Source organism: Dermacentor variabilis, chromosome 5, assembly GCF_050947875.1.
Source record: "Dermacentor variabilis isolate Ectoservices chromosome 5, ASM5094787v1, whole genome shotgun sequence".
NCBI classification, from domain to species: domain Eukaryota; kingdom Metazoa; phylum Arthropoda; class Arachnida; order Ixodida; family Ixodidae; genus Dermacentor; species Dermacentor variabilis.
The window spans coordinates 66,478,478-66,494,167 of record NC_134572.1 but is presented as its reverse complement, the minus strand read 5'-3'; the positions used below and the strand labels follow the sequence as shown (position 1 = coordinate 66,494,167).

Here is a 15,690-nt window from a genome sequence, read left to right as displayed (position 1 = left end):
GCGGCGTATCACGTTGTAAATATGCTTGAATATAGCTTTTCATCTGCGTCTTCTTACGTAACATATCTAACAATATCATCTGTTCTTTTCTCCTCATACTTTATGCCCTTTCCCATCCCTAATGGGCAGTAGACAAGCAGACGGTTGGTCCGGTTAACCTTTCTGTCTTCCATCTCCAGTTCTTTCTCTCTCTCTCTCTCTCTCTCCCCTAGCTTTTCATCTGCGTCTTCTGACGTAACATATCTAACAATATCATCTGTTCTTTTCTCCTCATATTTTATGCCCTTTCCCATCCCTAATGGGCAGTAGCCAAGCAGACGGTTGGTCCGGTTAACCTTTCTGTCTTCCATCTACAGTTTTCTCTCTCTCTCTCTCTCCCCACCTTCTTCTGACAGCGCCCGAGCTCGCAGACAACCTTTCTCTCTGCCGCCTCCCTATTTCTCCCTTTTCCTACCCTTCTTCTCACTCGCTGCGCCCTTCCCTTTCCCCCGGCGTCCGACGCGTGCCGTCGTCCGGCCGCTCAGCCTCCTAATATCCCGTTCACTTCCTGCTTCGCCGCACTCGTCGGCCCCCGCGGCCGCCGGCAAACTCCCCAGAGGCTTCAGATCGGCCGATCCGCGGCGCACTGGCGCGGCTGCCGCCCGGCGAGCAAACATCACCACGCGGAGCCGCCGGGATTACGAGGCTCGCACGTTGCCAGCTGCAGTGTTGCGCCTCACTCGCTCCTCGAGTAAGCGAGTGCGAGGCCACGCTGCGGTGGTGGTCAAGGCTCGGGAGCTGAACATCACAAAGAAAAGCCTGTCGCTAGGCCGGCACGGAGAAGAACGGGGCAGCTTCTCTCGCGAGAAGCCAAGCGTCGAGAGTAAGGGCGCGAGTGAGCACGTATGCGAAATTTTTTTAATGAGCTGTTGTGGTACACGCTAGCCCAGGAACTCAGTCACAGGGCCTGACGCAATCCAGGCGCGTTTCGCAGTCAACCGCTTAAAAGGAAGCAGTGGCAGCAGCCATGATTGTGGACCCGAAGAGCATGAAGCCCGACGACGCGACGTGGGTACTCACGTCGTCTTTCGTTATCTTCACCATGCAAACAGGTGGGTGCATAACTGTCAGCAGCGCTGTTCGTATATACGCGATGCTTCCTTTTTTGCCTTGAGTGACTACAATGCCTTTACGTTCTTGTGTCGCTTTTATTTTTTCTTAAACACCGTGAAATTTTCATCGCGCGTTACATATTACCTCGCCGTAAAAGGGTTGCTCGTAAAAGTAAAGTTAATACTGTAATACTTTTATCTGTTGAAAACTCTCAAGGAAGCACTACTTGTTAAAGGTGTCCGAAAAATGGGGATACATGTGCATTTTTTCTGGAGGCCTAGCTGTGAAGGAATTCCTGTAACCTCTGTGAAGGAATTACTGAATAACTGTATTTACTGAATTACTAAGCCAGCCTAACTGTGAAGGAATTATTTGCACGATACTTTATTTTCCTAGTTGAACTTAATAAATCCGCTCGACAAAGTGTCGGCAGTGGCGGTGGTTACAGGATGCTTTAGCTTGATGATGGAGACCGGCAATTGATCCGCATAAGCAAGAGAGACAATGTATGGAGAGAGGAAGGGTAGCGTGGCCAACCAGAAAAAACGTCAAATTGGTTGCCTTGTACAGGGAAAGGGAAAATAGGAAGTACGATGATTATAGAAAGACTGGGTCCCTATACATACGCGCATAATAAAGATATCGTGTGGTAAAACTCGATTACACAGGTCCATAATGTCACTGAAGCACTTAAGCAGGCACAATCAGTGCCAGTCATGGAAAGAAAAAAAGAAGAAGAGGGAGGAGACATGAAACTCCCTTGCGGACTACAACCAGTCCCTCAGAATACAGCAGTTGTAAGCACGTATGCAGAAGACGTTCCTTCTGTAGGCGCCTAAGACCTGTATCAGTAGCATGTTATCATGGGTACGAGAAAAGGGCCAATGTCTCCTGTGTGGTTACATGAAAAACCCACAGGAGAAAGGGCGTTTCCCGTCATGAATAGCCACACTATATATAGGCAGACCCAGCTGTTACCTGATGTGGAAGTGAGGCTTCCTATCTGCGAAACCATTAGATGGTATTTATTAGAGGAAAGGCAGAGAAATCGGCCTGAGCTAGTATGATACGGCCTGCTACTCTAACCATAGGAAAACAGAAGGGGACAAAAGAAAAAGTGATTAAAGATGATAATGAGGACAAGAAGAAGAGATGCGTAGATCGCGCAGGCATTATGTGGCGGAATAAAATGGACCAATAGTAGGCACAGAAAAGTTGGAACACCATTTCTTTCATTAGCTTAATGACGCAGGATGTATATAAACATCGGTCATTACGAGTACAGGGCTGCAGGATCGTCTTCAAGCTTGAGGACCTACACCAACCACGCCACGTTTTGTATGTATATGTAGAATGCCCCATGAGACTCACACTTGATTAATTATGCCAAAGAACTCATGCTGTCACTCAATAGGTAGAGAAGCCAGAAGATTGAATGACATCTAATGAGCCCTCCTGTTGTACACAGGATCACAGCGTAGCAGATCAACTTCCTGCAAATAACGACCACCAAAGCATAAGCTCTCCTACAAGCTGTGACCATTATTTAAGGAAAAATGAAACATCCACCAAAACATAGCACTTAGCTACGTTTGGGTGGATGTCTCATTTTCCCTTTAATGATTACTTCTCTCTACCTTGCGGCTTTCCGCAGAATTATTACGTCAAGCTGTGACCACTGTGGCGCCGCCTATACTTGGTGAGCTCATTTTTTTTCGTGTGCTTTCACCGTGTACAACTCTCGTCGCCGTCGCTCACAGGCTTTGGTCTGCTCGAGTCCGGTTGTGTGTCCAAGAAAAATGAGGTGAACATCCTGATGAAGAACGCCGTGGACGTGGTCCTTGGTGGCTTGACCTACTGGAGCGTTGGCTACGGTCTGCAGAACGGTAGAGGCCCCGGCACCAACCCGTTCTGCGGCGTTGGCTCCTTCTTCCTGGACGCCGGCTCCGAGGTGATGGGCGAGGAGTTCGCCATGTTCATCTTCCAGCTGTCGTTCGCCACCACGGCCACCACCATCGTGTCGGGCGCCATGGCCGAGCGCACAAATTTCCACGCGTACTGCCTTTTCTCGGCCCTCAGCACGCTTATGTACTGCATACCCGCCGGCTGGGTGTGGAGCAGGCACGGGTTCCTCAACCGCATCGGCGTCATTGATTTCGCCGGCTCGGCCTGCGTACACTTGCTCGGAGGCACGTCAGGACTGATCTCGGCCTTGGTACTCGGCCCTAGGCTCAGTTGGGACCGGCACAGCAGGCAGCGCATGGGCAACCCTACGAACGCCATGATCGGTGCATTCACACTGTGGTAAGCACACTTTGCGGCCAATGAACGCTATCGGACTTTTGTTACCTTATTTTTTGTTGAAAGTAACTTTTTCACATATTACCACTCTATAATGCACACATCAACTTTGTTCCTAGGCTGACCCTACCCTGTAAATATCTCTATACATACATCAGGATGTCTGCACACAGTGTCGTCTCAGTATATTTCACGCTATCTGAAAACTTCTGTGTCGTTAGCATTGTGCGTCTCTCTCAGTTTGTGGGAATCGTATCACTTGCTTCTCGCTGCCACATATGTCATGGGTCACACATGCCACACTTGTCGTCGTCTTGTTTGGGACACTTCTGGTCAGTCGGCCGAGCGTCGTGATAAGAGTTCTCACCCCGGCACAGAGCAAGGTATTGCAGACAGGGGGCTGAGGTCAATGCTAAAGAAGCAAAACTATTAAGGCGAGTCAACTGGAACGTGAGCCCACTCGCATACATTCAACAAAAGCTGTTTATCATGTTTATGATTTTCCTATATTTCGCCAGCCGCCAGCTCGAAGTCGATAAACACATACGCAATTGCTTCTGCAAGAGCCATGTAACGTACAAAGGACACAGTTCACATCGATGAAAGAGGCTGGCGTTAACGCCGAGTCACTCTTCAGAAAACGCTATGGCCCTCGCAAAAAAAGTGGGCGAGATAGCCATTGCACCGCTTTAGAAAATTGTATTTGCCTAGTCGCAAAACGGTCGCTTGACAGCGCTATAAGCGTATTTGTTAAAGTTGCTCACACGCGTCCTGGCGAGGCTCGCTGCACACCTTAGTAGAACTTGAAGGCAGAACGTGACACTGCTGACAAGTTGCTCTTGTATATCTGGAGGTTTCAGATATCTTATAATAAATGTAACTAGTAATGGTCTCGACTTTGCAATTTAGTTGTCTACCGCCAGCCCATTAACCTAAGGCTTGCTTTTGATCTGATTACATTATGAGGTTTAACATCCAGGAGCTGTACAGTGGTTATGATGGACGTTGTAGCGGAGGGATTCGGGTTAAAGCATGGTACACAAACGGCTTTGCATTTCTCCGCCACTGTAATGTGGCCGCTACCACCGCCAGGAATGGAGTCCTCCACCTTGTGTTCAGCAGCGCTACTCTATAGCCGCGGCCACTTGGTTGATACTTGTGATTTTATGAAACTCACATGCCATACAAAGATGTAAAATGGTTAAGCTGCAGCCAGTGCTTTCTGCAGGAGATATAAAGAAATCGTGGAATATTTAAAACACCAGTGAGAAAAGACAACGTATGTAGAGAAGACTTTCAAGGTCCGTCCACGCGCGCGCGCGGTTTTTCAAAGCATACAACCATACAAACTCACCTAGCTTACATTATTCGGTATTTCGTCAATAAGACTTTCTTTTATGTCCTTCCTCAAGGTGGGGCTCACTTGTCTTCAACAGCGGCAGCACGTTTGGCATATCAGACGAAAAATGGCACTTTGCTGCCAGGTATGTCATTGTGGTCATTTTTGTTCTCTCTCTCTCTCTCTCTCTTGCTTTAAATGTTCCTGTGCATTACACACATGCTTTGAGGCAAGCGATTCTCAGTCATTAGGACTGCAGCGAGGTAGTTTAATATGACTGTTTTCACGCGCCGCTAACGCAGATAACTGATATGCTCGTATACCAGCAGCTGTCTGTTTTGGAACAATACTTAAGTAAAACATTCGTACAGAAATATTTTATTTCTTCTTTATTAGCCCATAATAACTTACCACAAATTAAGCAGATGCTGTATCTTCAGATAGGCCGCAGGTTGTGAGGACTGCATTCAACAAAACGCATGCTATGCGAGTTCTTGTTACCTTTAAGCACACATTTGCTGTAGTTGTTCGCGCCTTTTGCCAAATAAAGGTGGCGTTTAATTTTAAAGAAGAGAAAGAAGGAGATGTCTGCCCGCAGGTCGTGTCTCTAGCCTGCTACTCCTCACTGGGGTAAGGGGAAGTGGGAAATACAGGGAAAGGTAAGTGGAAGGTGATTATGTAATAGTACAATGAGCTACTATATACACGTTGTCCAATAAGCGGATTCGCGTTGTAGACACAATACACGCAACAGTAATCTGGTCCACGCAAAAAGTTATTGCGCAAACATGTTTCGCACTGTTTGCACGTCTCACAGGTTCTAGAGGCGATCGTCTAAACCAGTCTCACGTAGGAAGTTCAAGAGTGACTTTATGGCACGTTGGGCATGGCCAACTCTTCTCCACGCGCCTAAAATCGTTTCTTCCGAAAAGGGGCGGCATTCCAAGCAGTAAACACTTGACTTAAGTGTTCTTCGCTCAGCCGCATATTGAGTGCACACGCAAAGTACGCGAGCTATTGTCTCGGGAGTGTGACAGACGCTACAGTCAGGGTCCCGTGCTTGTCCAATCTTGTGAAGGTGCCGGTGAGTGCATGCCACACCGAGCTGTAATCGATGGATGAGCGTTTCCTGGCCTCTCCGCAACCGAATTGGAAGCCGGAATCGTAAACCAGCGTCAAGTCTATGGAGGCGCTCTTGCGGATGTTCGGGAATCGGGAACGTCCCATTGTTGCGCCATAGTGGTTTTTATGGAGTCATGGAGCAAGGCGTTGATGTCATACTGGGAAAAATCAAGTTTTATAATCTTCCCGTAAGTGTGCGCCTTTTTTTGCTTCCGCGTCAGCCTGTTAATTTCCAGCTATTACACAATGGCTAGGAATCCACTTCAGCACGATGGTATTGAGGCGCCTCAGCAAGCCATGATATGATATGATAGAGACATGATATCATAAACCAGGGGACTAGATGCGGTTCTGTGATTCATATAATTGCTGATGAGTTGCAGTGCTGAGTTTGAGTCACAGAACACTGTCCAATTTTTCGAGGCTTTGTTGCAGTATGCAACGGACTGCTTCTCGCAACTCCGGTAAACTCAGCTGCTGTAGACGCCGTTCTGTGTCTTATCTTGAGCCGTTGCGCGATCCCCATTCCAGGTACCGTGTAAGCTTTCGCGCAAGAGGTCTGTGTCACAGAACCATTTGCAAAAACATGTTGTGTATATCCATACATGTAATTAATGTAGGATAACGCGAAATGCTTGAGCCCAGCAGGCGGAATTTTCGACTTCTTCGTTATTCCGGGGATTGAGAGCCTCACCGTTGGCTTTGCCATCGTCCAGAGTGGAATTTCTGGTATGTCATGAGGTTCGAAGACCGAATGCAATAAGTCTTGCTGCGACAACACCGCTTCTGAGTAGGCGGTGACAGGCCGTATGCTTGTGACGTTCGTCAGTGGATGATTCCAGTCTAGTCAGTAACCTTAGATGCAATCGCAATGGCTCATTTTGCAGATAAACTCGAGCTGGGCACACACGTGCCTCTGCAATAGTGCCCCAAGTAAACGCACATCGTGGTAGTCCTAGGCAAATTCCCCGAGCCTAAGCACTTTCAAGTGTGAGTACGGCAGATGTACTAATCCGAGATAGTACAGGCGCACTGTAGCCAACAAAAATTGCCTGGTAGAGCTTCAGAAGAGATTATTTGGATGTATTTGCTATTAAGCGCACGCAAGCAGCTTTCTTTTCTTAATGCAATTTCTGCCCTCAGAGTTCATGTTTGATCGAATATTTATGCCGATTAATTTTTGCTCAGGTCAGCGGTCTCTACGATCAATTCTTCTATCGGCGGTGGCCTCGTTGGCACTATTGCAACGTAAGACTTATTTAATTTGTTTTTTTTTATAACTATGTTATGCATTAGTGATGAAGTCATCCAACAAGCCATACTTGGGCCTTGATACTCTTCCTTCTTGTTGCAGCTATCTGGTTCACAAGAATTTTGACATTGAGGACATCATCACTTCCATTCTTGGCTCACTAGTGTCGATAACAGGTTAGTAGTGAATATGTACCAAGTGCTATACGAAATTCAAGAAGAGCCTGTCTCTCCAAACAATCTACACAATTGACCAAATAGCTGTAAAAACAGCTTTAGCGAGTCTACATGTGCCCACGTTTTGGAATGCAACACTTTTCTGTAATTATCCGTCCGAGTACGTTTTTCTCAATCAATATTAGTGATATTGATAAACACCGTCAAAATTCAGCCGCTTGTGTACGCATGCCAAACTGCATCTGGCGCAGACCACATTTATGAAATATGCGCATAGGACTGTCTTGCCACCCGCCACTACGTATACCAGTTGGCACCATCTGTGCTTTCTTACATACGAGCGTAGGTACGTACACGTACAGACCTTTATACCTTTAACTTCGACATTGCAAACATTTGAAAGATATAATATAGTCATAACTCAGCGGTGCGGAATTTAATTAGGTGTTCTTGGTGATGCGTCAAGGAGAATGAAGGAATTGTAGGGTTTTGCGCTCCAAAACAAAGCACGATTTTATTACGAGGCACGCGCCGTAGTAGGGGGTTCCGGATTATTAATCTTGACCACCAAAGTATCTGTAACCTGGTGCACGGGGCACGGCCGCTTCGTTCATTACGCCCCCACCGAAATGCGGCCGCCGCGGCCGGGATTAGGTCCCGCGACCTAGTGCGTAGCAGCGCGACGCCATAGCCGCTAAGCCACCGTGGCGGGTGTGGCAAGAAGCAATCGATACATTATGATATGGTATAGGCGGTCATCGTTCAATGGCCGTTTTCGCTGATCAACGCGTGATACGAAAATGTGCGACCAGCACAAAACAAAAGACCAGTGGCGGCTTTAATTTCTGCCAAGAAGAGATAAAAAAGCATCCCGGCGTGATGCTATACTTGAGATATTGCAAATGACTCAAACAAAAAACAGGGCAGGAATGTTTTCTTTTTTGGGTGTGTACCGTCTAAGAGCGCTATACGTTTTGTCAGTTTATGGTAGCGTATGCTAGCTGAAAGCACGTAAAGTGGTGCGGTTAAGATACACTCTCTAATCGTTGGTGAAGGCGGGATGTGCAAACAGAACATTCTAAAACAGGCTAGTGGCTCTCTTGCCCCATGATTCCAGCCGGTTCGGCCTTCTATCGTTCCTGGGAAGCGTTGCTGATCGGCGCCGTGGGTGGTCTGTGCACAACTCCGGTGCCCTCTTTGATGCGTCGCTGGCTGAGCATCGACGACCCCGTAAATGCCGCGGCCATTCATGGCGTGGGCGGTCTCTGGGGCATGCTGGCCGTCGGCCTGTTTCTGGACACAACCCGGTACCAGGGGCTGCGTCACCACCGCCTCGGTCTCTTCAAGGGCGGCGGTGGGAGTCTTCTCGGCATCCAGTTGGCTGCCTGCCTCACCATCATCGCCTGGAGCGCAAGCGTCACCTTCCTCGTGCTTAAGGTGAGCACCAACGTATTTAGCGAGAGCGCTATTTCTGTAAAAAGCGGTATGAACTACAGAATAGCTGCAGAGCGTGACGTCATGAAGACGCGGCGTTGGTGTCACATTCCGTACGGTCAGGAATAATTTTCCGAGAAATTGTAATGCACGAATCTTCTCTCTGGCGAGGATAGTATACGAGGAGCAGTTTGCAACAGTTATATGGCAGCGATTATTGTTCTGTCCAGCGGACATCGAAGGAGAAAAGTGTCAATATAGCAGTCTGCTAGTTTGCTTGCACATGTGCCTGTTTCTTTAGTAACGTGCAACCTATATCTATACCTACTTGGCCGGTTTTCTTGTTACACTCTTCTTCACTGTACATCGCGATTAACCAACACCAGTTCTTATACATCTAGCCGTCCTGTCTTTCACTTTAAAGAAAAATTATGTGTCCTCTTTTTTTTTCTTTTTGTATAAGAGTAATTGTGTAGTCCTGGCGTATGTGCTAGAGTTGACGCCTGGGCTAGTTACTGTAACGTCTGGCATGACAAATCGGTACGAACAGAAGTGATAAAGTCGGCTTCTTCTGAACGTACATGCCCTACCTTTTCTCTTGCTTTTCTTTCACACACACCGTTATCGTCAGTCACCCCTTCGCGTACTTTTTCTCCCCCAGTGCCGAATAGCTGGCCAGAACATGGCGACTGAGGCCGATCTGTCATATACTTACTTATAACGAATTTATCAACGTTCTAATACAGGTCGTAATACAAGACGATCTGTTTTCATTTCCCAGTTCATCAACAAAGTGACGCCTTTACGCATGCGGCCATGTGACGAGTTGCTGGGAGCGGATTTTGTGGAACACTGCATCGATCACCGGGAGCCCGACCAGTCGTTCCCGGCGACCCATCTTTACCGAGATATGAGCGCCGAGACCGAGCCTCCAGACGCAAGCCTGCTCCATGCCGAAGACGAGGGCGAGACCGAGCAAAAGGTGCTCGGGTCGAACGATTTTACAAAAAGAATCACCATCGCCATCATTATCATCATCATCATTATTATCATCGTCTTCATAATTCTATTTTTATGTCAACAGCAGTACGAATGCCTCTCCGAGCAATCTCCAATTATCTCCGATCTCCGATCCGAGCGATCAAACAAAAAATCTTGAGCCATTGCACAGAAGAAATAATTTGGACAAAGGTACGAACACATTTATTGTCTTGATCGTTGGTCATTGTGACGAAAGGTTCGTACATTCGTTTATATATATACATTTGCGTGGACGACTATATATACATATATATATATATATATATATATATATATATATATATATATATATATATATATATATATATATATATATATATATATATATATATATATATATATATATATATATATAGAACCTCTGCATTACTGGAGGGATGAGCCATTACATATTTTGCTTGCGTACAGGGTGTGTGAGTCATTGCCACAGAGCAAAAATGCATGGAAGCCAGGTTATAAACAGTTACGCTGTAATATGTTAGACGTAATGTTAAGAGAAAGGAAGACAGCGTGTGGATTAGGGAGCAGGCACGGTATAGTCGATATTGCAGTTGACATTAAGAGGGAAAAATAGAACTGCGTTGGCCATGTAATGCGTAAGGCAGATGACCGGTAGTTTATTACAGTTGCGGAATGGGTGCCAATAGAAGGTAAGTGCAGGCGAGGACGGTAGATAATTAGGTGGTGTAAAGAAATTAGGAGATTTACAGGCACAAGATGGAATCAGCTGGCGCAAGACAAAGGTGATTGGAGATGCTGGGAGACTCCTTCGTCCTGCAGTGGACATAAAAATAGGCTAATGGTGATAAAATAGGCTGATGGTGACGTAGTTACGTAGGCTTAAAATGGGGAAAGAATAATGGGTGCACCAGAGAGGTTTGAAGCAAGGCAGTTCCGGCATTCGTGTATATATGGTTGAGAACGGGCTTGTTGTATACCACAAAGATGACGTAGCTCCAAATTAAAGATGTGAATGAATAAAGGCATTTCTTGATATTGGCTAAATCTTTGTTCTTGAAAGGTTGACTGGAAGACGTCTATATGGGAGCGGAGTATATATAGGGAAAAAGAAGACGAATAAAGGAATTGATTACAACAGGTATCATGGGAATGTCTTGGATAACAGTACCTGTGGCACTAATGTCTCCTGCCGTACATTCAGACCTTAAATGACTGATTAGCGCCCAACAACAATGGTCGAGTCCCCGTCACACTGCTGTTCACCTGGGACTTTGCATGCGAGGCGGGGATCGAATGGTGTTGTATAGTGGGAAACTAACGGTGCTGTTCTACGTCTAATCACTGAGACTCACAAGTACGCGTTCCGCTAAGCCTCCGAATTATGGATGCTTGGGGCTTGTTCGTTCAGCGTAATAATAAATCGTAGTGCGCATACACACACCGGCGGACAAAAAAGAAAATAAAGAAAGCGACAAATGAACCATTAACTACCGAGCAATTGCCATTTATTTGTCTATTATTTTTTATTGAAATTGATGGCCTCTTTTTTATCACTGAACGTCTATGGAGCGGAAATGTTTCAGTTCACGAACTGAGCCACTTCGCAATGGTGACCTCTGCTTGTGCCGTCTCCTGTACAGGAAGACATCCCCGTCGAGTGCAATGACATGGAACGCGCTTCCAGCGTGGGAGACGTGTCTCCGGTGGGTTGCGCCTCGCCTGACTTCCAGCAGGATGCACCGACCCATTTCTGGGAGGCCATGGGCGCCGAGTGCCACGATGGCATGGCCAACAAGGAGTCACTGAACCAGCAGGAGATGACCATCAGACTTGTGGCCAACTACAGGAGCAACTGCACCATCGCCTAGCACGCCGCCATTGCGGCTCACTCGGCCGTACCGTCTACCGACGTCCTGAAGGTGCAGCAAGGGCTTACGTGAAAAACTGGCGTTTCTATTTGCGTTCATTCTAAACGGAGCATACGTCTTCAATTAGGTCCTTCCACAACATTGGGATGCATAATCGGCTCACTTATGCTCCCTGCGTTTTCGTGTACACGCCAGGCCTAGCTGAGGCAGATCGCCACTCGTGATGATCTTTAATGGTCTTTACTACATGTGCTTCGCGAAGTCTCCTCATTATTGGGGACAGGACTCCGATCATTAACAGGTTGTTCCCCTGCGCTTCTTCTGTCGTTTCCTACCTCAGAATGTACGCACGGTGTCAGAATATTTACTATTTTTATCATACCTCGTTCTCCTCTCCAAGTAGTACACTGATCACTGCCGTACAAGGCGCCATATAACACTTCCGCCCTTGTGGTGTTGTTCCCCAAATGTATGTAGATGTCTAATGCAAAAGAAAACTACTGTTCATTGTGTCTTCTTCGTCGACGTGTACATCTACGCTGGTGTCCCAGCTCCTGTGGAGAATGGAGAAAACTGTAAACGTTGCCACTTGAGAAAGTTGTTGACACAGTTGTAATGACAAAATGGCAAAATGAAAAGACCAGAATTGCCTACTCTGAAAGGATTGTGTTCGACTGATGCTATTTTTTTATAAAGGCTAGCTCTAAATTTAAAAAAAATAAATGAAAAAAGCAAGTGTTTGCGAGAACGATGCTTGTTCTCAAACAGTGCATGAGTTCATGTTAACGGCATAAATTCCACACGTTTGTACCTTCGCTGACTGATCAATGTACAATCGAAAGTGATGTGAAAGGGGGAAAGCAATATTTTTTTTAAACGCCATAACCTGTGGTGAGTGGGTTTAAATCTAGGAACTTGATACGCACTAATTAGTTTTCCTGTTGAACATTTAGTGTCATGGAACACTTTTATGAAGTGCATGTGTGTTAAGCCTCCCATGGGAGCATGAAAAAAAAGTTGGTGTTCCCTCTACATTGCTGACGACTGTGCATTAACCAGGCTCCATTTAAACACCTATCAGCACCTCTTTTTAGGTATACTGTAGAACCGAGGAGTCTCCCGGTGATCTACAGTTGCTTCCGTCCTACATAAACTATATTGCGCCTTATGAGAGCAAATGTGATAAATCAATCTCATTACTCTATCTAAATCTCGCCCATCCTCGACTTCTTTTCATTTAAATTAATGAACATTCACTCAATTAGACCACTGGTAGCATGTTCTACGAATAACATGACTTGCCCAACTTTGCTTCCTCTCGGGATCAACTATGGAATATCACACACACATGTTGGAGATCTAATCCATTATTACAGTGTTTATCTGTTATAACTTTACAGCCATAAGTGTCTTCCTTCGCTTAATTCTTTTTCTAAGATCAATTTTAGGTCTTATATTTTTTTTCCTACAAACTGTGGCTCCGTAAGTTGGTACTGATAGAATTCAGTAGTTACTACAGGTTTTTTTTGTTTCACGGATACCAGTTAAGCCGCCGCTCATGGCTTGGAGTGCTTTTCAAATGCACTACTGCTCGTTTTCATATTTCTGTAGGTTTCTTTCGCATTGTGCGAATGCCTTACACTACTTAGATCAAATGAGTGCGCTTTGTCACAGTTTCGGAGATTGGCAACAATCCACAAAAAAATTTTCCCTTGTCAGGATGCTTTAGCGCATCAAGTTTCAAACATAACCTAACGTTGTCGGTTAAGGTCCTCAATCATTTGTTGCAAATCATATCCAGATTCATTTAACAGCACATAGTAATTTGTAACTACAGCCGCTTGTTAACATGATCACTGTGTGTTCTCGTCCGCAGTTCTTCTCAACATGATGCTTTCTACACCTTTTGTAGACGTCGTATAGTGACCAGTGACTGAGGAACTGTGTCTTCCTGCATGAAGCCCACGCGTCTCCATATTTAACACTTCTCTTGACAATGCGTGTCGTGTAAATGTAATCCATGTATATATTTTTTAGCATATCCACGTATACACCATGTTGGCATGGTTGCATATATCGTCACTGAATCAACCCTATTTGATTATCTTGATAACATACCGCAGACTTTTCTATAACCTCGTTAACAAAAGGAATGCGATCTATTCATTAATATATCTCCTAAGTGTCATCACGTTTTTTGGTTGAATAAATGCACGCATTTCTTCACTCGCTGTTCTATTAAAAATTGTCGTCTTAATGAATATGTTGTACGATACAAATGGCAAACGAGTGGTTTTGTAAGTCGCTCGTCTGACGTTGCCTTTCTTGTGCAGCATTGTTGTGTTAGTATTATCCCATATCTCCTGTACGTTTCAGCTTATGAGGCATTGCTGATATAAAGGCTGCGAGCTTTTCGAGCACGATGTATTCCCCCTTCTTCATCAGATTCGCCAATATTCCTGATTTCCTGTGAATTATCCGCTTACAAAGTCCTCCTACTTCAACGGCTTGGTCTTGGGCTTTCATGTGTTTGCCGCAGTTCCGTCCGAAGGATTCTGCGTTGATGGCTTATATTTCTTGTCACCACTGCAGTTCACTATGAAATTTCTCTGCACCTCATCGAAATCTCCAATGACACTGCTACGTCCTGGGCATTATTTATCATTATATATAAATCTAGAATACAAAGAGTTAGCGTTTATAACTAATCTATTTACGCGCGTTGAGCCGAAAAGTACAAAAGATGTTACATCAGTGCATTAAAAGAGCATCCTTGTCATTTCTTATGCATCAAGTACAGATCCAGAACAATGCATGGGCATGACCAGGTCTCCTAAAAGAATTCAGACAGCTTTGGCGAAGTGTCCAGCTGTCTAAATTAAAAAAAAAAGGAGCGAGCAATTTCAGCGTCTCACCACGTTGTTTGTTGCCATATGTACGCGTACTATACACGTTTATTTGTCATAAACATGTGTGTTATTTTTGTTAAATCTTCTTTTATCAATCTTGTTGCAAATAGTTTGAAACTATTCATGATTTAACTCTGTGAGTACACCGACCTCTATGTAATGCAGCTGTTCTTGTTTGGAAAACATTGAAGACCAATCATCTGCCATTCTGTATTCAAATGTATGTAGTACGAATAAAGACAGTTAACAAAACATCCAACGAATAGCGCGGTACGTGTATTAATGCGTTTACGCGTGTAAAAATTTTAAGGCGAGAGCATTCGGACAAACCAAACTCTGCAAAACCTTGAGATATGGGTCACGTATCAATGTCCGGTGGATTCATAATGCTGGATTTATTATTACTAATTGCGTAATGAAAGACTTGTGGCCCATCTTTTGACACGCGAGCACTATATTCGCAATCACGCCGAACAGCTTCGTGGCAAACGCAACTCATTCGTACATACGTCACCTTCCCTGCGGCAGGAGGAACAGCAGACATAGAAGCATGGAAGACTGAGAGGCAAGTATATAACAGTGTGCTATCTTTACCCGTATTCGAACATATTATCTAATGCTAATGCTAATGCGAACATATTATCTTAATGTCTTAAACACATTAATCCGAACAAAATCCAAGTTCACGATTGTATAGTTTCAATACTGAACGTGAATATTTAATTAAGACACGTGCTGACGCATCTGCATCAGCAGACGTTTGGTGTGTTGCGACACCACGTAACCGAGCACACGAGGGTTGGACCCGCCCGCGTGTAGTCGTGAGCGGCTTAGCCGTGTCTGGGGAAAGGGGGATCCGGGGGGTTCAGCCATTGCCGGGTGTTCGGACCTTTAAGGCCCCCCGGCGGAGGCAACACACCTTTTTGGTTTCTGCTTCACACAGACGACCGCTCCAAACTGACCCACCTGGAGGAAAGTGGCAGACGCCTTTTCCTGTCTCTGTCTCCTCAGATCTTCATCTCTCCCTCTCTCACTTTTTCACCTTCCCTATCTTCTCTTTTCCATTTACTTCCTTTCTCCTTGCGGTAAGGGTTAACCCTGTGAAGCTATCCTACCTTGGGTATACACTATATTTGGCTACAGTGGCGGCGTACGACTGGTGTTGTGTAGACTTATGCAAGCTCTGTCGTGTCCC

At 45.5% G+C, this 15,690-nt stretch overlaps 1 protein-coding gene across 1 annotated transcript; it reads left to right on the top strand.

Annotated features, from left to right (window-relative positions):
- The first annotated feature begins 943 nt into the window (after positions 1-943).
- On the top strand, positions 944-11,586 carry LOC142583559 (putative ammonium transporter 3). Its single transcript, XM_075694047.1, has 8 exons — positions 944-1,091; positions 2,853-3,396; positions 4,806-4,877; positions 7,043-7,102; positions 7,209-7,282; positions 8,400-8,719; positions 9,498-9,698; positions 11,359-11,586. Exons 1-8 carry the CDS (start codon positions 1,007-1,009, stop codon positions 11,584-11,586), a joined length of 1,584 nt encoding a protein of 527 aa, XP_075550162.1. The 5' UTR covers positions 944-1,006.
- Positions 11,587-15,690: the final 4,104 nt, after the last annotated feature.